Here is a 26,492-nt window from a genome sequence, read left to right as displayed (position 1 = left end):
GCAATCCACATAAATGGTGGATTAAGGACACAAAGGCGCTTACAGACAACTTCAGTTTAATTGCACACACACGGACGAATGTCGCATCACATCGTTTCTACCGATTTTGTAGCTGTGAATATATTGTGAGGCGGTATCCCTTCTGAGCACGTCTCCCTTTCTGTCTGCTTTTTGTATCTAGCCCGTCTTCATGCAGAAGAACCGCACTAAGGTTTCGGCGCACGTTAAGGAAGCCCAGGTGATAAAAATTACTCCAAGGAATTCCCACGGCACTCTTCACAGACCAAATGCCACTTTTCAGGCCACGAGTCACAAATTAACCTGTTTATGTGGCCGTTATATGCAATGTGAAGATCTAGCAACAATAAAAGGTGTCTGTTCCAAGTATAACGCTGTAGCGTACGTTCCCGTACACAGTGCGGTTGTCGGATGTGAAGGCCATGAAGCAAAGTTCGGCGAGTGCATAAATCGTTGTAACCCGCCGCGGTAGCTTAGTGACTGTGGCGTCGCGCTGCTGAGCTCGAGGTCGCGGTTGCGATCGCGTTCCGATGGGGGCGAAATGCTTAGATTTAGGTGCACGTTAAAGAACACCGGATGTTCAAAATTTATCGAGAGCCCCCACTACGGTGTACCTCCTTATCAGATATCGTATACCATTGGCGCGTAAAACTCTAATATTTTTGTCTTTTAGTAGCACAAAGGTTCCACTTAGATAACGGGCAAAGATACTGCTGTCTTGTGCACTCCAATACAGTGTGCGCTATCGGTCAAGATCCACTCGGGTGATTCGGCAGCTGACACAGCTCCACGGCGGCCGGCTCCAGATGTGACATGCTCAAGAACTGCTCGCGGCCACGGCGATAAGGGACAAGGCCGCCTTTTTGCGTTCTTCTTGGAAAAATGCAAGCACGCGCCACATCTGTCAGCGGCAAAACAGCCGGCCTGAACATCACGGAAAGACGGCGAACAAAGTGGGCCGAAATTATTTTCCAAAAGGCCGGAAGAGATAAACGCCGGACGTGGGCACGCAGATGCCGTTTCGACTTCCGAGGTGAGGGAAAATGAAAGGGGGCGGGGCTCGGGAAAGGATTCGATCGACGCATGCTTGGCGCCGGTGGCTACACTGGCTGGCCGGCAGCCAGGAACGAGTGGTAAGGTGTCGAGTGTATCAGCGCGTTGTCGTCGCAGACCATATTGGCTTGAAAAGCTGAAGACCCGCAAGCGGCGTCATCTGAGCTGGCTGCGATTCAACCCCAAAGGAAGCGCCCGGAGCCCACGGCTGCTGTAGCGAAGGAAACGAGCGGTCAGCGAAAAGGCGCGCACCGGAATTGGGCAGACCCCCGTCTCGTGTGTCGTCATGGAGCAAAACGGCGCCGTCAGCAAACGTCCAGCTGACGACGACGCATCGTCCGTCGAGTGGCTCGAGCGGTTCCGCCGAGAGAAGCGCCAGCGACGGAGCATGCGGCAGTGCTACGCCGCAATTGCCGCTGCCGGCAAGAAGAAGTACTTGACCGCCAAAGAAACTGGGACTCCCGGTGCATCGTGCGCTATCATGCCGGACAGCTTGGAAGCATGCCGCGGAGACTCGGCGGGGGAGCAAGCCCAGGAAGAGGAGCTGAAGAAGCGCACCGATGGCCAGAGCCGCCCTGATATGCTGCTGAGCGGCATCTTCCGCCCGCCGCCGGAGATCGACGGCCGGCTATGCGGAGGGCCCGACGAGCCGGAGCTGCTGGTCACCTGTCCGGAGTCGCGGAGCGCGCCGTTCACACTCGTGTTGTCATCGGTATACGCGCTCTCTCTGCACGTGTGTTTCGCGGCTAGCTCATGGTGGCTCGTGCAGAGGTACGCGGTGTCTGGAGCTTGCGCGGAAGCTATCGTCACGCTCTTCCTCGCTCAGCTGTCCAGCCTGCCCCTATTTGTGGTGGGCGTGTGCCGGCTCGTAGGCCGCCAATCGCAACCTTCTTCGGGATGCGTGCTCTTGCTCGTTCTTCACGTGCTCGCCGCCGGTCTGTTCAACATGGTCCCACTGTTGCAGTGAGTGCTTTTGCTTGGTTTTTTTCACGATGACTTCTGTGATTGTCGCGACGGCTGTTACCCTAGCTCTACCTGTGGTCGGTATTCACCGAGCCAGAAAAAAGTAAAGGCAGTGAGATTCTGCCAGAACCACACAAAAATTAAGCCTCCCTCGACGATTCCGTTACGTCTCTAACTACGCTGAACGTTCGACGGAAGAAAGTACTAATTGCATTCCCGCCACAACGGGACGATGACGATGCACGATAGTCAAGCGGAACATTTGAAAGCTTAAAACGCGTGCTATCTAAAGGCTTCATGCAGCCAGAAAGTCTTCTTAACGTAACTTTAAGCCATGGACGAGGTGTAGTAAGTAAGGCCGGCAAAGTTCACAAGTTCACAAAACTTCTATGTATAGTGTCGTCCCATATCAGCTATCGCTGTCACGAGTAGCGCGCGCCTAAATCTGGCCAATGAGGAGGCAACACCTTCGTAGAACTCTTGCGTCAAAGAAGTTTTTGTGTATACAAGTCCGGGTTTTTTAGCGAGTGCGTTCAGCAGTGCCCACGACACGAAGGCAGAGCTATGCATCATCCCTCTCATAGAGTTAAGGCTTTTGACGTCTTCAAAGCTGCATTGGAAACGCCTGACCATGAATTCAATGCCGCATACGTTAAGCGCATCGCCACAACTGAGACGACATAAATGAAGTCTTTCCCAAATATTATTCAGGGATGCAGAAATTTTGAAGACGGCAAAAGTAAGAGGACTATCGCTTTAACTGTAAATAGCCCGCCGTGGTTGCTCAGTGGCTATGGTGTTGGGTTGCTGAGCACGAGGTCGCGGGATCGAATTCCGGCCACGCGGCCGCATTTCGATGGGGGCGAAATGCGAAAACACCCGTGTGCTTAGATTTGGGTGCACGCTAAAGAACCCCAGGAGGTCGAAATTTCCGGCGTCCTCCACTACGGCGTGCCTCATAATCAGAAAGTGGTTTTGGCACGTAAAACCCCATAATTTCATTTTTTTTTACCTGTAAATAAGACCCTCTATTCTAATTTCGTGCATGTACGGCAAAACATAGTTGCTCAAGTTGATGGGAAAATGGTTGTCCAATCACAAGTAATACGCCTAGCTTACACATCTAGCGAATCAAATCAAATTCCTCGGGTCACTGTTTTCAAATTTCCGTATTACTGTACAACTTCATGGTTGGGGGCAGCGCAAGGAAGCGGGCAGCGCAAGAGGAAGAAAGCGAGACAAATACGGCGCTGAATGTCGGTGCAATACCATGCTTCCACCGCATTTCATGCAAATTAAAAGTGGCGTCAAAGTCTGAAGTGAATGTAGCGTTTTTGGCTTACAAGCTTAGTGCCATTTATTCTGCAGCACAAAAGTGCGCTTTCGAAGGGGATTTGTACAGTCAGAAGTGTGCAGCATAAAACACGGGTTAAATTTGTGCCTTACAAAGGTAACATCGTCTGCGCGACACCATTTCTTGTGGCTTTTTCTATGTTGACCGCACTGGCCGTTGCCTTATTATTGAATTATACACGTTTTATGAAGGGATTTGCGTATTCTAACCTGAGTTTACTGCCGATTGCGGCTGCAAGCCGGTTCTTGTAGGCACCGCTGCATTGTTCTGACACCGGGATAAGATGTCGCTTGAAGTCGTGGAGGCCTTCCACATAAGGATCCCATATCTTTCGGCCAGCCGTCAACATCGTTTGAGTATTTTGATTTGGGCTGATGGCATGCATGTGTTTAGTTTGTACTAATCAGATAGCTGTGCGGACTTGTCGTGCTACCGTTATTACTGTCTGTCTACGTGCTTTGTGTAGTTACAAATGAGGTATGGTTGTCATCCATTGCTTTTCTTGACACTTTGTCATTGATTATTTGATCAAAATCCATGAATGCGTTGAGTGCTCATCAGCGCTGTGTTTGTCGTCTCGCTTTCTTATGCTTAGGCCCTTGCGCTACCTCAACGATGAAGAACAAACTTCAGTTATCTTGTTTATATTCTATGGCTACATTTCTTGCGTAAATAGTGATTGTATTTACAGAAAACAAAACTGGGAGAAAGGCAACCAGCATCGTAAAGTAATACTCTCGTGTTTGCACAAACGCCCGATGTTGACCGACATTGTCATGATTTTGTGTTTAGTTTCGGAACTTCCGAAAATAATAGAATTCGGTGCTGAATCATGCTCATGAATCTAATGTAAAGCTTTTAAGTTTACTAGCACATGTTGCCTTCAGGAGGAAGGCCTCCAATTTCCGTCAGAAGAGCACTTAACCGTCAAGCTGGCTAAACTTGCTCGTCCTGTATTTTTTGCATAGAAGTGGTTTATAATTGAGAAGAAATGCCGTGCATGAACTAACTTTGACAAAACATGTTACTAAGCATGCCGCTCGTTCTGAGCAGCTATGTATGTTCAAGCACCTTGGTCAGGTCAGCTGCCGCGTTGGTCCCGCCTGGACTACAGCTTCACTGTGTCATTTTTATGTGTATACAGCCTCCAGAAATTTTAATATCGCGCGAGCGGCGACCGCACCGCATGGTATAGCACCTTACAACGGCAAGATCGGCGATAGTGCACGCAAATCATATTCTATCGCGAGCGTCGTCTGCTACGCTGTTCACTTCAGGAGGCAACACGTTCGCAAGGGTGCGTAGTCCTATCTACAAAAGCCGGTGTGAAGCAAAACACGTGCACGACTAAAATGTGCAAGCCTAAAATATGCTTTCCATTTTTCTTCCGCATTAATGGGCCCCCGCATGCATCATAGAAATAAGGTGATAGAACTATAGGAAATTTTATCAGCGCATACAAGGTATCGTCTGTAAGCGATGGGGCCTCACGGATAACAAAGGCAGTGCGTGTGCGCTGCTGAAGGGAAGAGCATAGCAGACGAAGCACGCACTGTAGAGTCCCTCGTGCGCTTGCGCATATTGCCCATCTCGCCGTTATAAGGCGCTGACATTCCGTGCAGTCGACGCTCGCGTAATATTAAAAATGCTGGCGGCTGTTACATACGGATACCTTTCTTGCGTGCATCACGCTGTTGCAAGGCTGTTTGAACGCCTTCTACTGTTAAATCTCTCCCAAATATCTGCACATTACACTACGCGGTAGTCTCCCCTGTAAGTGATTAGGACACCGAGACGAAACTGGCTGAAGCGAGTGCTAGTCCCAGACCCTCGCTCAGAGGAGCATTGCATTGCTGCAACGCTTCGTAGCAAACGAGCGCGCTTATCATGCACATGATGAGTCGCGTAAATAAAAGAAACGTATATGCATTTGAACAGATGCTAAATGTTTTAACAAGATTTTTTGCAGAAAGCCTCTCCGGTTTAAAGCGTTGCGCAAAAGAGGCACGGTACGCTATCTGTCCGAGCCCATCTTGACAAGCGAAGCGCACAACATACCAGTACGCTCTACCGATACACCCTTTTCGTGGTCAACTGCCTGCATCATGTCCAGGCGTCATGTGTCTGTGACGTATGTCTCATTCACTTTATTGCGATAAGTTATATGGACACTCCACACATTTCTGCCGTCACCGTGATGTTCCGCATAAATTTCAAGGGCGATAACACCGTCGCTGCGCTCCTTACGCTGTATGTGCGAGCGAAAGCGTGCGTGGGGAGCCGACGATCGCGGCTGAATCTCGCCCGCGCGAAAGTGAGGATAGCGGGAGGAAACGCGCCGTCTTCCGTCGCGCGCGAGGCGCCAAACGTTAAGGGCGCGTTTATAGTCCGTTATCGGCGCGTAGGCGAGTGTCGCTCGACACCGGGCGCGTGGGAGCACGTTGGCCGCGTCCGGTTACGTTGGCTGCGCCAATGCGTCGAACCTTCGGCCGAACTATAGACGCTGTTGTTCTTGTCAACGTACCCGCCGTGGTCGCTCAGTGGCTATGGTGTTAGGCTGCTGAGCACAAGGTCGCGGGATCGAATCCTGGCCACGGCGGCCGCATTTTCGATGGGGGCGAAATGCGAAAACACCCGTGTACTTAGAATTAGGTGCACGTTAAAGAACCCCAGGTGGTCAAAATTTCCGGAGTCCCCCACTACGGCGTGCCTCATAATCAGAAAGTGGTTTTGGCACGTAAAACCCCATATATTATTATTATTATTATTGTCAACGTAACGTAACGCGGCCGCGTGCTCACGCTATGTCGGACTATATTTAGCCCTTTAAGGACTAAATATAGTCCGACATAGCGGCACCGGGGAGAGGGGAGGGAGGGGGCGGCGTTTTACTCCAGCTGCAACTGCGCGCGGTCGCGCGGCCGTATCTTCAGAGCAATCTGCGCTGAGGGCAGAGTCTAGGTGCGTCGCCGGCTCGTAGCTTTGTGCGTGCTGTGTGTTCTCGGCGCTCAGTTTGTGTTGAAGGGACAGACAGAACAAAGCTAACTTCGGTCGTTGCTGCTACCGCGTTTCCTCACGCCAGCGTTTTGACAGCGAGTGTCCGCGATCATCGAGTTTGATGTGTTCATGTTTGCTGTTCGCACTGACACCATGCTTGTTAATTTAGCTAACAAGCCAATGTTTGCAAATCCGTGCGGCCGATAAAAGTACTATCCTTATTCGGTATGGCTGTCTGCTAATTTGCTATCGCAGTCGATCCTTCGCCTTTCGGGCGAAGCTGCGACTTTTTTGTGGTTGTGTCGTTGCGCTACATCACGTTCCTTAGCAAGCGCAGACTAGCCCAGCAAAATGTTCTGCCTGCACCACTACAGCGCGCAGGTTGTCCGGAAGCTCTCACGTGTGTAAATCGGTAGCTGAACATTCCCGAGACGTTGTTCACGGGTCAGCGTGCGGTGTTGATCGTCATACTATGGCGCTCATTCGTTCGCCTTAGTGTTAGTCACGCGTTTCTTAAGCTTATTGCCACTTTAACATAATATTTCATTCGTTTAACAATTGCACGTTGTGGAAAGGCCGGTGACATAATGTAGTTGTCAACATTTCCAATCCGCAACAAATGAATTAAGTTAAACGATGTTGTGTCAGTTGAACCCGACGGCTGGGAAGTTCCTTAAACTTACAACAGCGCTGACGCCTGCAGTGCAAAATACACCGAGAAAGAAAATGGAAAGTGGCCTAACCTCGAATGTGGTTTGCCGCAGAATATGGTGCCATGACACTAAATAGCTATATGGACCCGTTATTGCTTTCAGTATTCAGATTATTCACTCAGGTACTTTCGAATAGAATCGGCGACCCGTGATTTCGATCGGCCTAGAGAACTGATTTTAGAAAAGGAAAATTGGACGGTGGCATGGTGAATGAATGAATTCTGGGAATTGAGGGACGTCGTGGTGAGGGACTCCGGATTAATTTTGTCCACCAGGGGACCTTTAACATGCCCCACATGCACGGGACACTGGCGTTTTTGCATTTCACCCCCGTCAAAATGCGGCCGCCGCGGCCAGGATTTGATCCTGCGACCTCATTCTTAGCAGCGCTACAGCATAGCCGCTAAGCCACCGCAGCGGGTGGCACTCGTGTTGCTTCATGTATGCGGGTGATCGCGAAGTTTGCGGATCATATAACTGACTCCCCTGTGTGCCTTTCATAAAGTACGAAAAGGCTCGTAGATACAGTAGATACGCCATGAAGGCTTCGTGTAGTCAAGGAGTACGTGAAGCATACCGGAATATCTTAATATTTACTTGGATTCCACGCCTACTATGCCTCTTCCCAAGAAAAGCGGAAATACAGCAGTTCAGAAGGATGTCAGGCATGAACACAATTTCTCAATCATTATTCACTACATGCTTGCAATAAGTATTCATTGTCATATATTGGGAGAGATTAGGCACAAGGATTAACGGGGAATGTCTGACCAACCGGTGGTTTGCAGATCACATCGTTCTCAAGAGTACTGGAGATCACAACTGATTGAAAGCTTAAACCGATGAAGTATGTTTGGTGATTCATATGCGTAAGACTAAGGTAATGTCCCATAGTCTGGCCACTTGGAAGAGAACAGTAGTTTGTGATTGGTGCCAGCCTCTTGAAGGAGTGACAAACGCATTCAACTATAGGCCGAGTAGTCACGAACAGTCCGGATTATCAGAAGTAGATTGCCAGACGAATAAAATTGGGTTGGAGCATGCATGTATTGCAGGCACTGTCAAGACAAGATCGGTAGCTTACCAACGTCCTTGAAAAGAAAAAAGCATAGCATGTGTGCGAATTCTGCCATTGCTAACCTATAGTATATGGTTGTAGATTAGAGGAAAACAAGTTTGACAAGCTCAGGACCTCGCAGCGAGCGATCGAACAAAAAGTTGTAGGCGTAACGTTAACAGGCAGGAAGACGGTGTTATGGTTACTAAAGCAAACTCATGTAGCTAATATTATAGTTCATTAATAAGAGTAAGTGGAGGTGGGCAGCTCATGTTTAGTAATGCAGATAACCGGTGGTCTTCAGAGAAACATAGTGTTCCAAGGGTTAGGATAACGGCAGCCGAAGACAATACAGATGATTAGCGGATGTAATGGGATTAAGAAATTCGCAGGCATAATATGGAGTCTGTAGACGTCCGACAAGTAATATTCGAGATCTCTGAGAGAGTTCTTTGTGCTGCAGTGCGACATAAAATAAGCTGACAATAAATGGCGTTGACTCAAGTGACAGCATTGAATAACTGCGCGGAGCATCCAGAGCATCCAGAGCATCCAGTCTGTTTGCGTTTATTGAACACTTCAGATTAACGAGTCAATTCGTAATAGATACAACAGCTAGCCTAGCGAGTATGTGGTCACGTCGCCGCAGCGCCTCTAGAGGCCACAGCAAAATGCCTTATACCTTATCGACGTCCGCGTGGCAGGCGCCTATAGCACGGATATCCTCGTGACGTAAGCCAGCGCGTGGACCTCCGAAGTCGTTGACTCAACGTCAACGACTTCGGCGCTTCGACTCAACGGCGCTTAGTCAATCTCCGATGTCACGGCTAGTGGCCTCGGAGATTTTCTTTCTTTAACGCTGCGAGCTCGGTACTTCTGTCACGAACGGCTTGCGCGTTATCAGCTTGACACAGATTCTCGACGGGAAAGTAGCGAGCGCCGAGTTTCCCAGAAAGGAAACGCAAGAAAGGCAGATGACGATAATTGTTGTGGGACAAATATACAGGGTCTTCCAGCTAACTTTAGCCAGTTTAAAAATATGCCGATGCCCTCTAAGACGACGCCACCAAATGCATGTTGCTCCCTTTTGTATGTAGTGTGTCACGCTATCTTCTTTTTGCATTTTGCTTAATTAGATAATTAGGCAAGGTTAATTAATCAACTTCTGAAGCACCGAAGCTAAGCGAAAAATTCCGATTAGAAAGTTGTAGAGCGCTTTGCAAAACATCCGTTTAGACACTTTCTAACTTTCTATCAAGTAATTTTTTTCAGCTTACTGCGGATGCCCGCGAAAAAAAAATGCTACGTGACATACCCGTTTGCGGGCGGCGATTGCAGCTCTCCCAAACTGTCCGCGTACAAACGAACATAGCATCTATAGCAGGGCGTGCTGCCGCTTAAAAGGCGACAAGGCAGTGATGAAGGCGTTGGCTGTGCGATTTACACCAGCGATGTGCTTCCCTCGCTGCCGTTCATGATAGCGATAAGCAGACGCAGCCGTGTTTTTTTTTTTTTTCTTTTGCATCCGCAGTAAGGTGAAAAACACTATTAATAGAAAGACAGAAACTGTTTGTTCGGACGTTTTGCAAACTGCTCTCTAACTTTCTCATTCGACTTTTTTTTTACTTCGTTGCTTCAGAAGTTAGTTACTTCATCTTGACAATTCTCCTGTTAGAAAAATACAAAAGATAGCGTGACACGAAAGTGAGCAACATGCATTTGGTCGAGTCGTCTTAATGTGCATCGGCATATTTTTAAACGCTGGCTAAAGTTAGCTGAAACACCTTGTATACCCCAAAGGGTGCAACCGTTTTAATAGCGAGTACTTTTTGAAATGACATTGCAAAAGAACCGTGTCTGCTGCACATGGGCACTCTCGATTTAGGCAAAGCAATTTATTATTTGGCCAGTCTCGGTCAGCATGTTTCCATTTCTATGACACAATGTGCTGTGCTGTAATATCGCACTTCTCTCTTTCAACAAACGCAACATACTACGTGGATCTGGTGACGTGCTGATCCTTTGTGGCGAAACGGCGCACACGGCGGGACGGCTGAGACGGACAACGCAATGCGCTGTCATCCGTCCCGTCGTCTGCGCTGTTGAATCATAATGAATGTAAACCAGCTAGCCCAGCTTGTAACTCTTGTGCTGTTCCTATGTTTAATTAATGGCATTGTCGTGTCGCACCAGGTAGCTAAAAGCGCACCCGCTGTGATGGCTTAGTGCCTTTGGAGTTGCGCTGCTATGCCTGAGGGCGCGGGATCGAATCCCGTCTGCGGCGGCTGCATTTCGATGAAGGCGAAATGCAAAAATGCCCGTGTATCGTACATTGGGTGCACGTTAAAAAAACCTAGGTGGACGAAATTAATCTGACATCCCCCACTACAGCGTGCCTCGTAATGATATCGTGGTTTTGGCATGTAAAACCCCAGAATTTAATTTCATTTAACTAAACTCGGTTATTTTTTATTTACGACCACTTCAGTTTACCTGACGTTTATTTGCGAGTATTACAAGCACGCATGAAATCATGCGAAGCAGCCTTTCTTTAATCAGTATTAGGTCGAAAGTCTTAATTGACTCGTTGCAATGCTTCATGCCCGAAAAAAGCGGCGTCTATCCCAGTGAGACAAAATATATCACCAGGAGTGACTCACATCTTTGTAAGCAAGTTAAGATGCAATGGCTGAATACGAATGCAGAAACGAAAGAAAAAAAGAACTAAGTAAAGAAAAAGGAAAACGAACGAAAGAAGGAACAACGAAAGAGACAGCGAAAGTACCTTTAGGTAGTGCATTAAGTGCTCGCATGTGTCGTAGAGAAGGTCGACCTACAGCGCCATACATTTACTTCGCACTGCGGCTCGTTGTGTGTTGCAAGAAATCCGACACCTCCGATCGCATGACTTAACGCATTATTACCGCGTGTGCAGCAGGCTTTCGCCTTCACGTGTTACAGGAGTGTAAGATGCGGCCGAACTTTTTTCTTAACACACGAAAACTTTATATTTCACAAATTTGTTTAGACGTAAGGAAATATTCGATTTGATATGTGGAGGTCGTTTTTCTCAAATATTCATTCGAATCGAAGATTTCACTATTCGAACACCTCTACTGATTTCTTTTATAACTGCATGCATATGGCAATGTTGGCGTATGGTGCCTTGAGGTTGAGCCCTCTATACTCTTCGAAGCATACGAGTCGAACAATGAATTACTGGAACGAAATGCTCAATGACGCAAGCAGTTTACAAATCACGCCCATAGTTAATGGACCACGCCGTCACCAACAGAAGGGACTCGTTGCTTCTGGATGCAAAACATGCAATCGATCTATATAGTTTATTGAGCATTTGAACGTGTAAGTGCACCTTTAGTATAAGGTAGTCGAAATCTTTATTGGCGCACTGTGAAGGTTCATCTAGCTTCTTACGCAAGACGGCATGGATGGCGAATGAAACGGCACATGCTTGCTTTGAGACCAGACTGATCTGTCGTGCCCCAAGAACACATAAGGAAAGAGCACATTGCTGCATGTAAAAAGTTGCAGCAACGCGCAGAGGTGATGTCACATATGCAATAGCGAACAGAGTGAAAGCGGGACAAAAGACGACTGCGCTGCGTCCTATGTGTTCCCATCATCTGTAAATACGTAGCACAAACGCTCCGGTTTTGAACGTTGGGGCAAATGAGTAGTACACTTAACAGGAGCCAGCATGACACAGATACAATGAGTCACAACAGTTGGCATTTCGCACTTGCGGCAAACCAATTGGCAAAACCAGCTTGTTGACTTGTAGCTAAGGAGTCAAGGCATGCAATGACAAGATGAGCGATGAACCACACACAGGGCACTGTTCATTTTATTTTGGCACTCGTTCTGTTTGTTTCTTCTTTTTTTTTCATCTATTCACGGGTACCTCAATAAATAGGCACAATCGTGAGAGTAGACATGGTGATCTCAGCATCACCTTTATGATGCGATAGGGGTTATTCAGAATGTCAAACGCCATTTATCGACTTGTCGCAAAGCGCGATCCACCACCTTTTTGACGGCGCGGCAATATGAAACTGCTCGCTCGACAACCTATCTACACGTGTAGCTGCTGCTTCACCCTTGTTCTGTTGCCCTCCCACTGCAGTTCGCCGCTGAAGTGAAGCAGTGGATCCGTGGTAACGCCGGCAACAACCTAGGGTTGTTGTATTTTTTTTTTCGGGCAGTGGGCACACCAATATGAGCGAATAAAATAAATTCGCATGCTAAACCGTAGTGGCCAACGCTGACGATGTTGAGGACCGAGTTCTGCAGCTAGCACATAACAGTACACAATTTATATTTGCATTTCAATCTATCGTATCCTTACTGCGCCTATTGCCGGCGAGGAGTTACGGAGTCGCCATCTATCGGAAGCGCCTCGCTGGCGTAGTATGAGGGATCACGTGGCACGCTCCTCATAGGTTTTGCTGTCAGCGCTCACTGAAAACACCACGCGCGAGCTCTCCCGGACATTTCTGTAAATACTTTCGAAACGAGAGAAGTTTCTTACTGTCTAAATAATAATCTTGGGCAAACTGAAAGCACACAATCGCTTACAGACGCTCTCTCTTTACCGAATACGTACAGTGAACGCCACTGCGCGCGGTCGCCGCGATGGAGTCTCCCGAACTGGCTTCTTGCGTGAAAGGTAGGTAAACGCTGAGAGCAAACTATGTGAAATATGTTCTTATAGTGTTTGTATAACTAAATGGAGTGTAATAGAACGAAGCCTTAATGCAGCGATCGCGCAGATTCGCAGCGACCGAGTGCGCGTCTGCATGCTTGTCCGCGCACTGTTTCGCTTTCTCCGCGCGCGTTTTCGCACCGTGCCATGAGCTTTAGGCCGCAGAATATGAGCATTTGACAGTATACAAGCAACCATTGTTGCGTGGGCGCTATCAGAGCTGTTCAAAAATAATTTCATTGTAGAGACTTCGACGCTTACAGGGACTGTGATGTGCCGTCGCGACGCTTCAATCTTTTTTTTTTCTTCTAAATTCTTTGACCTTTCAATACTATTTCTCAAGTTGCGTCGCACTGCATGTTTATCGGTGCTCTCAGCGTGCAATTTACCTCTGCTCCTTTTTTGTAATCCAGTGCCCTAATTCATACACAAACATGACCATACACTGTAAAATAATTTACACCCTAAAAAGTGAAAAAGGGTGTAAATTTGTCTATAACTCACGCCCTTAGGGTGTTATCTATATAACGGACACCATAAGGGTGTGAGTTATACACATTTACACCCTTCTTCACTTTTAGGGTGTAAATTATTTTACAGTGTATGCCATGCTTTTTTAAAATGTGCTTCTTACCGCTGCCTTTCCACTCCACTGAACTTGCCAGTATCTATAGCATCGACAAGTTCATACACCAAACCGTCATGACATTAGTCGGGCAGCGGACTCGGGCGAGCGTCTCAGTGCGCGTTTTCAGAACATCGCAGACCGGCCGCCGTAGCAGAAATCTTCCTCGCGTCTGTGCTTGCTGCGTACCCGAGTTGCAGCCGATGACTGTTTGCCGGTTTTATGTTTCGCGAGCCAAGCTTCACGCAGCTTCTTGTCCTGCGGCTACGTGTGAATAAGGCTGACACCGGCCTCCGTTACGTGCGTCCGGCCCTGCGGCACCGAGCAGTAGCCTACCATGTTGCGCGCCTTCAATGGCAGCCACTACCTATTGTAGTGCTTTCAAGCGTTGTAAAAGAGACACTCAAAGCAGGAAAATTTCGCCACTAAATGAGGACCGCAGCGTTCGAGGGAATTTAAACTCGTTTTCAGCTCCCTTCGGCGCGCCCGAAGCAGCCGACGCGGCCGCTATGTCCACGTGATCCCTCCTAGCACGTCACGCCGACGGTGGCGCCAGCTTTTCCAGTGGTGGAGCTCGAGGCCAATAGTGCCCCCTGTAACAAGAGTTGCGCTTCTTGCGCATGAACGCTCAACTTCGAGTAAGTAGAGAATCTGACAGAACGCGTAGCTTATTTGGTTCGATCTGGGATTCGTAGTGACAACAGCCAACGAATGAAAGCTTGTTATTCGACAAAGATAAATGCTTTGCAGAGCACCTGTGTTAAAATATGCCTTTGAATTCTTTTTCCGATTCTGGCCTGAAAACCACAGATGGATCCAATATTTTCATTGCCATAATAGTCATATTCGTTCGTATGTCATAAACATCGTTCGAATCGTGAAATCCGTGCGAGATCCATGAAACATTACGTTTGCCTCTTCCACAGTTTCTAGATATTTAGGATATCGTCGTCTATCCTTCGCTGGATTAGCTGGTTTTTACCAACTTCAGATTAGAAGAGCCTTCCTATTTTGGTTAGCCAGATCACGAATGGGGCTTACCTGTATATAAGGGCCGGAGCGTGGATTAGCTGGTTTTTACCAACGTGGTAGACTTCCATGCGCCAAATATGCATGATTGCATACGACTGAGCGGAGCGATCGGAAGGCACCGTAACAGTGAAAAACGTCCTATACGGCACTTCCTAACAGTCTGAATGAACGCTATTTCTACATAGTGCTGCGAATGCTTTTTAACCGGAACCGTTTACTTCTTACTTATTAGATGTGTGATATTAGACAGACATCTTGGCACCATTAATTGACGCCGTGTGATCTTTGTACTCTCAAGATGAAGCGCTCGGTCCCAACAAAAAGGTAGTTCGTACACATCGGTATAGACGGCGCAGAAATGGCCAACGTTCACTTCACCAGATCCTACACGGCAGTGTTGAAAACCTACCGGTTTGAACCTATTAAACACGTAGATTGTAAGAACGCTACCAACGAACACCGGCACTTTAGTCCTCGTCACAGGTACTAGCAAATATTTATACAATGTATAAATTTCACATACGCAGAAAGAACCCAAAACCTATGATATCCAATACAAAATTCTTAGTGTCCTAGTGAGCGCGACTCTGGCGAAATTCCTGGAAACCCGGAAGTAGAACGCGCAAGTAATGACGTCACACACAAGGTGGCATGACATTTAACCGGCTAATCTATGGAAAACGGTTGCCTCCGAGTTCGGTTTATGCGTTGCGTTCGCCTAACGTTAACCTACAGAACCCCAACGCCGAGGTGCGAGTGCCACTAAGAGACACATAAGTCAAAGATAGGGTCGCGTATACCACTTTTTTTTATTTAGTTTGTTTGTTTAACTTCAGAATAAAAGGGGCTTGCTGTTTTGGTTCGCCAGATCACGAATGGGGCTCACGTGTTAGGGCCGGAGCGTGATTTACACTAACATTGTTCGAACAACTTTGTACACTTCTACCGTCCAATTGCTTTCTCAGAATGCAAGTGTTGTTTTGAACACCTTAGAACTGAGTTTGCTGATGCTGAAATTATCTTCACTAAGCAGTTAAACGAAGAGCACTCCGCTACGGCAGTAATGCGGTCCGCAAAGAACTCTCACGATGCAATCAAAGGCTCAATGTAGTCGTCGGAGAAATGATCCTAAATATTCAACAAGACAAAAAAAAAACGTCGTATATAAGTTAAACATCATGCACCCCGAAAACTACTTTTCGCGGCCAAACATTAATGGAAAACTCGGTAAGGAGATGGTAAATTTTGATCGACTGAGCAGCGTTTCCCACAGGATTTTCAAAGATGAAATACCATTCTTTTTTTTTCTTTTTGCTAAAGTATCATCGCGTACAAGTCTGATTTCTTTTTTTTTTAGTATTCTAACAGTTGACGCTGTATATTCTTCCACGGCTAAGTGCGCTTAAAAAACGCAAATTTTAGTCCTTAAGTATCACTCAGTATTTCTTATATGAAACAAAAATTTAGGGGCGGATTAGCCAGCGAAGCTGCCTCTGCCGCTTAGACGCAGACTCGAACGACCTAGCTTGACGCTTTTTGGCCCCCAGTGCGCGATCTTCACCGGTAGCTAACGCTCGACGCCTACGATTACTCTCGCATCTACTCTCGGTGACGTTCGTCGGAGGCAATGTCACTGGCCGCATTCTACGCTTTTGCGTGGGCACGTTGTCGTTGGTTGTAGTCGCGCCTCTGCTGCCGACGCCTATCCTCGTGCTGGGCTTGTTCTTGGGCCATGTGCACAATGCGTGGTCTTCCCACTTTTTCCATTTTTGTAGGACTTGCAACTGCTGCAATGGTCTACCTGTGTAATGCACAATCCGGTTCCTACACACCGCTGCGCACATCCCCATATTTTCCCGCCACAACTGCCGCGCCGTAGTATTGACAGCAGACGACAGCAGACGCAGCCGGAAGCAACGGCGGCAAGCGCGGGTGCACTGTCCCACTGCGCAGGTGCGGCGCGCGGTGAAATCACACGTCCTTTCTTTTTTTTCTGCGCCGTACTATCGTTCGGTATCTTTTTTGCTCACTTTGTGGACGTTAGCCAGCCCAGATAGCCCCCCCTCCCCCCACGAGACCACGCAGCGCCACCATCTTTTCTGTTCACTTTACGGACGTTAGCCTGCCCAGATACCCCCCCCCCCCCCCCCACGAGACCACGCATACGGCTAATTCATACAGGTCCGTCAGGTAACCAGCTTCATTTCAAAAAAGTGCGCACTATTGCTCAAGGAAAAACTGCGTCGACATGGTGCACAACCAAAAAGCGCACACGACAACCGCAGTAAGCTCGCGTGGTATGAAAGCTTGGGAATACATACTTTGGATACCCTGTATAATAATACAGGGTATCCAAAGTATGTATCCAAGAAACTTCTTACGTTACAAAGGCGCGCGGACGGCGGCTTGTTGAAGTCTGCGCGACCAATCCGGTGCTTCCATATATTCGCTCCACAACACGCTTACTGGGCGCCAGCGCAGAAAGTTTTTTCCCTTCACTGAAGCTATTACGGCAACCGTAGGCGCCGCAACTCATGACGAAGAGTAGAAACAACGCCAAGGAAGCATGCTGTTGTTAACGACGCGCTCACGACGGATTCTCCTTCCACCATATAAACCACTTATCACGCACACTACGGCGCGTATTCATTCATTTTCAATGAAAATGGCGCCCGAGAGACTTCCGGAAACGTGCGTTTCTTCCCCGGATGAAAAAACAAAATGGAAGAGCGCGCGCCGCCAAGTCCCGGCGGTAGTCCAATCAGAAAGGGCTATTAGATCTTGCCGTTGAGAGCGGAAGTTGGCCTACGTTGAGGAGGATTTTGAGAACTGCAGGTTTATTTACAGTAATAAAACAAAGTAATGAACAGTCATAAAGTCATCGACGGCCGGCAGCAAATCGGGCGCCACGGCCCGTGGCAAGAACGAAAAAACTATTCTCCCTTTCTCTCGCTTTTAACCCCTTCGGTCTCTCGGGGTCACGTCATTTTCGGCCAATCGTCGAGCCAACTCAGGTGTCATCATTTTCCTCCAATGGTAGGCGCCCGTGCAAGTGCCCTCGCATTCGGTTAATGGGGACGCTCAAGGGCTCCATTGTCCGAAGGTTGACTTTCCTCCGGCGTCGCCTCCTCGCTTGGAAGCGCTCAGCTGGAGGAGACGGGTTGTTCTCGAACGGCCTTCCAGAGTCGCAAAACAGCTTTGCTTGGGATCAAGATCAACTACCTGGAACCGTGCCACCCTCCCGTTGCACTTTCGGGAGGAGTCAAGCAAGGGGGGAGACAATAGCTCGACGTGTGGCCCATGAGGGGAGGGTCGCCAACCTGTCTGAAGCGTCCGGTGACGTGGTAGACGCGCCCCGGGGCACCATAATTGGCATGCGACGGCGATTGGATGTGGTCGGGGAACTTGAATGATGCCAGGAAAAGGTCCATATCCAACAGGGCAGACGGGCGGCGGAGGGCGCGTGTAAGGCCCGCGCGGCGGCGGAAAAGTTCAAAGGATGGCGCTACTTTGAAAGGGGCCCCAATCCACTTTTTATTGAAGTGGAGAAAGGCACTTCAAGTGACAATAGCCCATTTCAGAATTACTTTACCGCAAAAAGTACCTCAACGCGTTCAGCAGAAGCGGAATTATAAGCCAAACGCGGTGGTCCTCAGCGAGCTGCAGTGTGCGCTTAGCCAGTGGACTCGTAGCGGCACCCTGCGGCGGCCGCGCTATTTACACCATGTAGCCGACCGCAGCTTGATGCCAGCTATCGGCAAATAGCAGCGGTCTGACGAAATAGTGCGTCCGATAACGAAATAATGCGTCTAGACGAGAGTGAGGACAGCACCTTATGTTGAAAAGCTAGCGTTAGAGAAAAAGGTGGCATGGCAATCCGCTTGCAAGCTCCACACACCGCGTACGACAGCACAGCTTGGCTGAGATGTTCACAGCAGCATATGCTGCCTGCGGACTGTTACTTCACCAAGCCCGACGGGTGGTTCAGGGCCCCTTTAAACATTGAAGGGTTTGATGTCGGTCGAGACTCACATGAGATTGAAATATAGGAGAAGCTGTACTTTCATATTAATGCCTGTTTTTTTTTTCTGAAAAACACAGTGGGAAGTCTGCGCCCGTCACGTTGGCGTGTTTAAAGATGAACCAACAAGCCCACACGAAAGTTTTAATGTTATAAGTATGCAGTTTCCCTATAACTCCGAGATGGCGCGATCAGCATGGAGCAGCGATGTTTATCTGACATGTTTCGCTTCTCGCGCTCTGACGGTAGGCCGATGCACCACGCACCTCTCAGCCTTCCGTTCAACATACGCGATCCTTGCAGTAGAAACAAACGCAGTCGTGCAACCGCAGGTTTTCTGAAGGGTGCCGATAACCTTGTGCTTGCGTCGCACAAGGCGACGACTAAGCCAAATCAGCGCGAAGGTGTTTCCTAATACTCGTCTTTGTCCTGTTGTCTCGACGTGAGCGATATCTTCTGCAACAAGAGCTTGAACAGAACTTGCTGTGGCATTCTCTTGTTGAGCACGTGATCGTGAATTCGATTCCCGGCCATGGTTGTCGCATTTCTATCGGCACGAAATGCAACAACGCTATTGTGCCTAAATTTAGGTGCACGTTATAGAACCTCAGGTGGTCGAAATTAATCCGGTGCCTTCCACTACGGCGTCACTCATAGATCATGCAGTGTTGACTAGGGACGTAAGGTCCAATGAAAATCAATGAACAATAGCAGCATTTATGCCCTTTCGCAACGTAAACAATTATATATACAAATCCCTCCCTTAATCCTAACGTATCGTTGCCTTCCACCCTTTCACTCTTGTCCACCGTAATATCTCCCAAAACCTTTTCCTGCTATCTACATGAATGTAAAGGCGGTGTTGGCGCCTGAAAGTTGCAGGGACCACTAGGGTTCAATCAAACGTACGAAAATAATGCGAGTAGTTGGGATGATGCAAGTACGGAGCATACATATAGCGCATGTATGGTGTATATGCAACAGGGCTGACAGTGATGCCGAAACAACCAGTTGAGGTTAAAAACTCAGTGCAGTAAACTCGGATTGATAACCCAGTGCGTTGGTTTTGCAGTGAGTTATAGGCGTCAGAGGCGTGTAATGTATCCAACTGCACGTGGTTCGCAGCGCACGTACCAGACGTTTCATGGGAAACTTTAGATATTTCTAGATATCAGTACTGCAGAGGTAAGTTTGAAATTGTGATTGACTCATTTGTTGCCAAATATTCTCTATCGCCTAAGCTTAGTTCAGCGCTCATATAGCGATTGCAGAGCTGGAACTTCGCGGTGCAAGAATTACGTGGAACACCGATTGGTCAACAGTGGGCAAGCAAGGGACCCCTCCGCCTGAAGTCAACGTTTCGACATGGCTTGGCTAGGACGGCAGCTATTTGTGTCTTGACGAAGGCGTTGGTTTCGGGCTGAAGCCTCGCTTGTTCGCCCATGCACTTTTGATAAGTTCGAGTCTCCCTCTTCCTATAGCCCCTTTGTATGGTGTAGAACACCATTGTAATTCGTAGCAAACTCTGGTGATGATGATCGGTGCTAATCTAAGAATGTAGACGAATCGAAGTGCTCACCGGCTTCGATTCTGCATTTCTACCATGCGCCATGAATTAACATCGTAATTCATTAGCGAATTTCTAGTAGTGAATGAGTTCATCGATGAATATCACTCAATTTCTAATGTCCGCGCGAGTGAACAATGTATGCGCTGCCGGAAACATTAGTTAGCCTTCACGGAAACATACGGTATACCTGAAGACCAGCTCACGCTAACATTCGAGACTGTAATTCAAACATAATTTAATTCCTTGAAGTGACAACGTTATAAGCAGATGGGAGGATGTCGAAAATAAGAGAAGTGAAACGTGGTTCAAGTATATAGCTTGCGAGTGATCAAATTGGAAAGGAGAAGCAAGCATATAATTATGATGCAGTGAAATTATCTACTCAGCCTCCCACTTACACACTAGGGATATATCGAGGATGTCTCTCCGAGTGCTATATCTCAAGTGTTTGGCTCTCAACCTTCCACACTTCATGTTCACTACATTGTTGTGACCCAAATGCGGCAGACAGGAGCATGCCCACATTGTTCGAAGGCAACGTCGTTGTTTCCTCTTGACCGCCATCTCACTTTCTGACCGATGGCTCAAAGCCTACATATGCAATCGAGCGGCTTATCACAGAGCATGAAATAAACCGGCGCTGTATTCTGCTGCATTTCGTTTTTCTTTCTTTTTTTTTCATCTATCCTTGCTGGTGATGCGGAGATCAGGCTGGTGCTGCGGTTAGTGGACTCTGCGGTGCTTTACAAGACACGTGGCAAGCAGGACCAGGCTGTTCTGCTCAAGCGCCAGGACGTCATCACATTCACCAATGTCATGTGGGTGGTGACGCTCAGCTGCTTCCCACAGGCGGTATTCCAGGCAAAGCAGCTCTTCCAGGCGGCCCTGAATGAACAGACTTACACCATTCCCTGTAAGTATCCCTGCAACGTCACTGGGGATCATTTACTTGTCGATAAAATGCGAGCAATAGTTGACATCATTGGAAAACCGTGGAAATTTTACAGTGAAACTGCTAGTGAGACTAGAAGCGCTAGGAAACATTTTATGCGTGGTTTTCAGTGTCATGGAATAACTGAATATTTCACGGAATTTATAATTAGAGAAGAGGAGTAATATTGCTGAAAATTTGCTAAATTTGCTAAATTGAAAATTGCTAAACGTTCATGACTTCTGTTCCTCTTAGATGCGTTATAAGGAAGCGCTTACAAGTTTTCCTCGCTGCCCTGGGAGAACTAAAAGTAGTAGCAATTTTTATTTGCATATAATGGGGGTCATGTTATGGGTGACATACGCCGAAAGTTCAAAGTTTGTAGATTATTTACGGAATTTGTGAAAAATTACTTACTCAAACATTCCGGAGCTTTGCAACCGTATTTCCGAAACCGCGCACGAAGTTTAACCAATGTCTTGAAAGAAAACCTGCCACAAGGTTCACATGTTCAGATACTAAGGCTCACCTTGTTGGTAATGCGTGGGCCAAGTTTCAAGGGTGTAACTTAATTACAGCCTCTGCAAAAACCTCCTTAAGCAAGTGTTCGAAAGCGTTCTTATACTGTCCTAATCAGCTGTTTCGCAATGTGCCGAGAGAACTCTTCGTCACACCATGTTTACACTTATTGAAAATGCATTTGACACGTTAAGTGCGATGCCTGTCGAAACTTTAATGTTCCTGGCTTAATTGTGAGCTTTGCAAACTACTGAACGGTCGTTTTCTTTCTAGATTGTCATGCGTTATACGAGGGCCCGCGTAGCCCTGCGATGTGTTGGTGCACTAAACGAGTCACCTATAGTTTATATTTCGTGGAAATAGCTGCTATTTTAGGGGTGATGTGTGGTCAAAGTGCAAAGGCTAGTCTGTGCAACAGCTTCGCTGTAGATTGGGTTGTGATTCTGAGAGGTTGCACAAATTTGTTGTCTGTTTGTGTGCGTGAGAGAGGTTGTATCCGATGTTCTTCTTCAGGCATGCACGCTGCTGTTCTACATGTCTGTGAAGTTGTTGTTATTGAGCGCCTCTGGTGCCGTTCCCTTGTGTCTCCCGTCCAAAATTTTTGCGCAGTTTTTCAACCAAATGAACTCGTCCAGCTTTATTTTTGTGAATAAGTTGGCTTCTGTTTGTACTGTTTCTACGTCATCAGCGGTGTGTCGAAAACCATATTGGAGGCAGTCGCATGTCTGGAAAGTGTAGGAAAAAAACAAAAATTGCACTTTCGCCCAAAAAGCGATCTATACAGTTAGCAAAGGCGGTACCCGCACGAAGGTAATGTGGTGAACACTGTTAACGGGAACGTGGGAGCACGTGGCTTCGCGTCAAATCAGTCCAACGGCGCCTCAGGGACCATCAGCACATATACTTCGGAATTTTGACAAGGCTCTCTCCTTTCTGCGCTGCCAGGCCGAGTGTCGTCCGCTGCGCACATTGTCGGCAATCACTGGCCATATACCATGGCTGCTTATCTCCTTATTCGCAACGAAACAAAAATATACAGCTCCACCTAACTGCTCCATGTCCTTGGCGTTTATTTATCTCCGAAAGGAAACGATAAAATAATCTTGATAGTGGGCAAAAGAATCTTTTGCGTTTATCAATACTTCATTCCGCCGTTGACCTCCATCACGGACTCCAGTCTTACGCGGCAAGGATTCAAATGCAGCTGAGACTAGCTTTGTTTGCTCGCAAGCTCTCTCTCTCTCTCTCTCTCTCTCTCTCTCTCTCTCTCTCTCTCTCTCTCTCTCATTCTGCGCTTACAGAGGACCACAATTCATCTGCAGAGCAAGTATGGACTGGCTCACTGTAAGGTCGCTTTCATTCACAACGCCACACATTTGTGGACATGTTTAGGTCAGCTCCCTTGGAATGCCATTGCACAAATAAGATGCCGCAATGGTATGAATGATATAGAACATTCCGTGTCATTTGACCAGGTACCAGGTCATGCTGAAACAAAGTTTCGAGGAAAGAGCCCACTGCTGCCCTATGAAACCTCCACTTCATCAATTGTCAGTTGTCTTCAACAGTGAACCGACGTCAAACTTACCTCATTTCGCTGCAATCTGCCAAGACCACGTATTAAAAGCGCTTCCCAAATGTGGACCAGTTCCCACGTTAGCTGCCACGCGTTACACGTAGTCCGGCTGATTTCTGTGGTAATTTGCGGGGCAATATCGCGGTAACTTTGTTAGTGCGAGGCTTAAAGGCATGTGAAATGCATAGGAAGCACAACACTGCTTTATCAGAGAACTAGGGAAAAAGTTACTTTGCACCAGCAGGTCGGCATACCGGAACTAAAGCTGATCAAACATGGCTTACTAAAACGTTGATTCATCTTAACGCCCCTACTCACCACTTCACGAGCCGTGTTCGGTTTCGAAACGTATCTCTCTCTCTCTCTCTCTCTCTCTCTCTCTATCTCTCTCTCTCTCTCTGCTGCTGCTGCTGCTGCGAACAGTGACTTCAGAGCCGCTGTGGCCCTACAAAGACCTGCTCTGTTTATTTGGCATCGAACTGTGACGTCAGAAACATCCGCGTTCAAAACGTCTCGAATTTGCCGGGCTGAACGGTGAAGGTTATCGACGGCAGTCGCGACGATATAAAGGCGCCTTATTCGTTTGCTGCTGCATTAGGATAGTGATTTTGGGCAACATAGCTGGTACGTCTTTCTCCGCTCACTCGCTTTCAAGACTGCAGTGGTCCAGGAGTCATGCATTTAACGTGTACCGAAATATAAGTGTACGTGCGTTCTTGCATCCCGTCCCCATGGGAATGCGGTCGGCATGGACGGGAATCGAACGCACGATCTCTTGCTCAGCCACTGCGGCGAATGGCCGTGCAAATGTATCTTCGCGAGCATTATGAAGGCGCAGAAGGAACACAGCAAGCACGTGATGCCTGTGGGCAGTAGCCAGAGGCGGTATTCTCGGATGATCACTTTCGGCGATATTGTTCGGTTCACGGCACTCATCGCGTTTTAAGTGCACTCACGCAAGGCCGCAGGTTCGTCTGGGCGCCAACGCATGCATGTGGTGGCACACGTTCGGCTCGGGCGAGCACTACACGAGTGCGTTGGAGATCCGTGCTTTGAGGAGAGAAAAGTTGGGTAATATGCAGCGCAGTGACTGTCTCTGGTAGCCTCGTAGAGGACACTTCAACCAACACCGTGCCAACAGGGAGATCGACGGCGTAGACTGGTGCGATCGCACCGTGCAGTGCGCGTTAGCACACGACGAAGAGCGGGCGGCGGTCAGTTGAGGCGCCATTTTGTAGCAGGCGGTTACGATGGAATTCGTGTCTCTTAGTGTAAATCACTTAGCTCATCGGTCAGTTTTGAAGACACTACAGGCTAAGTCGGAGTACATGCAAGGTGCTGACAGAGCAGTTCGTAGCCTCATCTCAGTACACCAAGGATAATTCGCATGACAAGAATTATTCGTCTCTCCGCGTTCCAAGCATTTATTTGACTTCAGTAAAAAGCTTGACCTTGGCGTTGCTGCAAATCCCTGTGAGTGCAAGTGACCACTGGCCGCTGCAACAAACTGTCGTGTGCTGAACTTCGAATTCACCGCGTCTCTCGCAGGTGTTACAGCCGCAAACTTGGTTTGGTGGCTCACGCGTTCATCTGGCATGTATACAGCGGAAGTGAAACTCGGGCGGGATTTGACGTAATTTCCGCTGCAGTGGCCACGATGCCAGGATGGCTTAGCCTAAGGTGCCATGTCACTTTCGCGTAACGTAATGCGGGACACGTTGGATGATTTGAGAGATTTAGCTGAACCAGCCAACCAGCGCGCACTGAAAGCAATATCTTCGAAAGTGATCGTCCTAGACTACGTCCCCAGATAGAGTATTCTGCTCCCTACTGGGAAGAGGATGAAGAGAAAGGAAGGAAAGGTAGGTAGGTCAACACAGGGGAAGGGGTTTAAGGGAAGAAAAGAAAGGAGAACGAGGGAAGAAGGCACTATCGGTGCGAGTACATGCGGATGTCCATAACTTCACGCCTATAATCGGTCACTGAGGCCAGTCGCTTTCATGGAATGTAGCAGTGCCCGCGTCGCTTTGTGAGCCTGTGACGTATGGGGCCATGGTCCGAGAATCTTAGTCTCTGAAAATGATCTGTTATCTAATCGGTTTAACACCCTCTGAAGAACGTCGCGTTCGTTGTCATAGAGATCACAAACACAACACGTGCTCAATCGTCTCTTCACAGTTGCACGAGTCACAGATCGGCGTGTCGGACCTTCCAATAAGGAATGAGTAGGCTTTCGTAAAGGCCATGGACCCCTAACCAGAGGCGGCACAGTTCGAGGCGGCACAGAAGTTCGATGAAATCTGCAGCTTCAATGTAGGATCCAACCGGTGAAGATGGCAGTTGGAGAAAATCGGGGTGTTCCACAAAGCTTCAGTCTTGGTTTGAACAAATAAACGAAGACCCCTCGAAGTATCTGTCCTTGATAAGGGTATAGGAAGTGTCTGGGTTTCTTTATGGGCTGACCGGGCAGCATCGACACCAAGGCAATTTTCGACAATGCCACAGTGCCCCGGAAACCATTGGAAGATGTCATATTCGCTTATGAAGGCTTGATGGAGCACCTATCTGGTCTCAAACACCAGTTGGTCATGGTTCTTGCGTCGTAAGGCTGACTGCAGACTCTGAAAGGCTGCCTTGGAATCACAAAAAACGACCCACTTCCGAGGTTTGGTTTGTGCAATGTAATTAACGGCGGCACATAGAGAGGCAAGTTCTGTTGTCGTAGAGGTCGTTATATGGGACACTTTGAAAGTAATTGTAATTTGTAAGGCCGGGGTGATAACAGCGCCTGTGGAGCTCGTGGCTGAGACAGGTCCATCGGTGTGAATGTGCGTTCTTTGTTCATATGCCTCGTTCAGTAATGACAGTGCGAACTGACGTAGAGCCACTGTTGAATGACGGGTCTTCTTCGTTATTCCCGGAATCGTGAGGCGTACTTGTGGTTGTCGTATACGAACCACAGGAGTAACAGTGGTCTTGCTGCTGGTGTAAAGCCCGACGGAAGGTAGCCTTGATGTGTCGCAACAAGTTTAGAAAATGTGGCTTGAGGTCTTTGGGCTGGCAGAGCAGCAGTATAATGACTGGGTACGCGACACAATGTGCGCTCTAAGACTGTCAATCGTTATATATGTTGGAACCAAGTAGTCTCTAGCAATTACCGTTGTTTCGTGAGTCGAAGCGCATCGTGGTAGTCCAAGACATGTTCGCTACTAGAAATTATTCGACAGTGAGCAGCGTCCGTGTCTTCGACTGCGGCGATAACTTCAGCGATAAAGCAAATCGTTTGCGTCGTTGCGCACGCCGTTTGCCGCTTTTCGTGTTTTCCCGCTTTCGATATCGA

General features: G+C 48.0%; 1 protein-coding gene across 1 annotated transcript in view; it reads left to right on the top strand.

The window, feature by feature from the left end:
* The first annotated feature begins 868 nt into the window (after window positions 1–868).
* The window catches only part of LOC139060779 (uncharacterized), a 28,764-nt gene continuing 3,140 nt past the window's right edge, over window positions 869–26,492 (top strand). The window contains exons 1-2 of the mRNA XM_070539892.1: window positions 869–2,034; window positions 20,837–21,039. Coding sequence (XP_070395993.1) covers window positions 1,358–2,034; window positions 20,837–21,039 — 880 coding nt within the window. The 5' untranslated portion in view covers window positions 869–1,357. The remainder of the gene's footprint in view (window positions 2,035–20,836; window positions 21,040–26,492) is intronic.

The sequence above is a fragment of the Dermacentor albipictus genome, chromosome 1 (genome assembly GCF_038994185.2).
Source record: "Dermacentor albipictus isolate Rhodes 1998 colony chromosome 1, USDA_Dalb.pri_finalv2, whole genome shotgun sequence".
In the NCBI taxonomy this organism is placed as follows: Eukaryota; Metazoa; Arthropoda; class Arachnida; order Ixodida; family Ixodidae; genus Dermacentor; species Dermacentor albipictus.
Note: the sequence above shows the minus strand (reverse complement) of the source record. Positions and strands in the feature narration are given on the sequence as shown.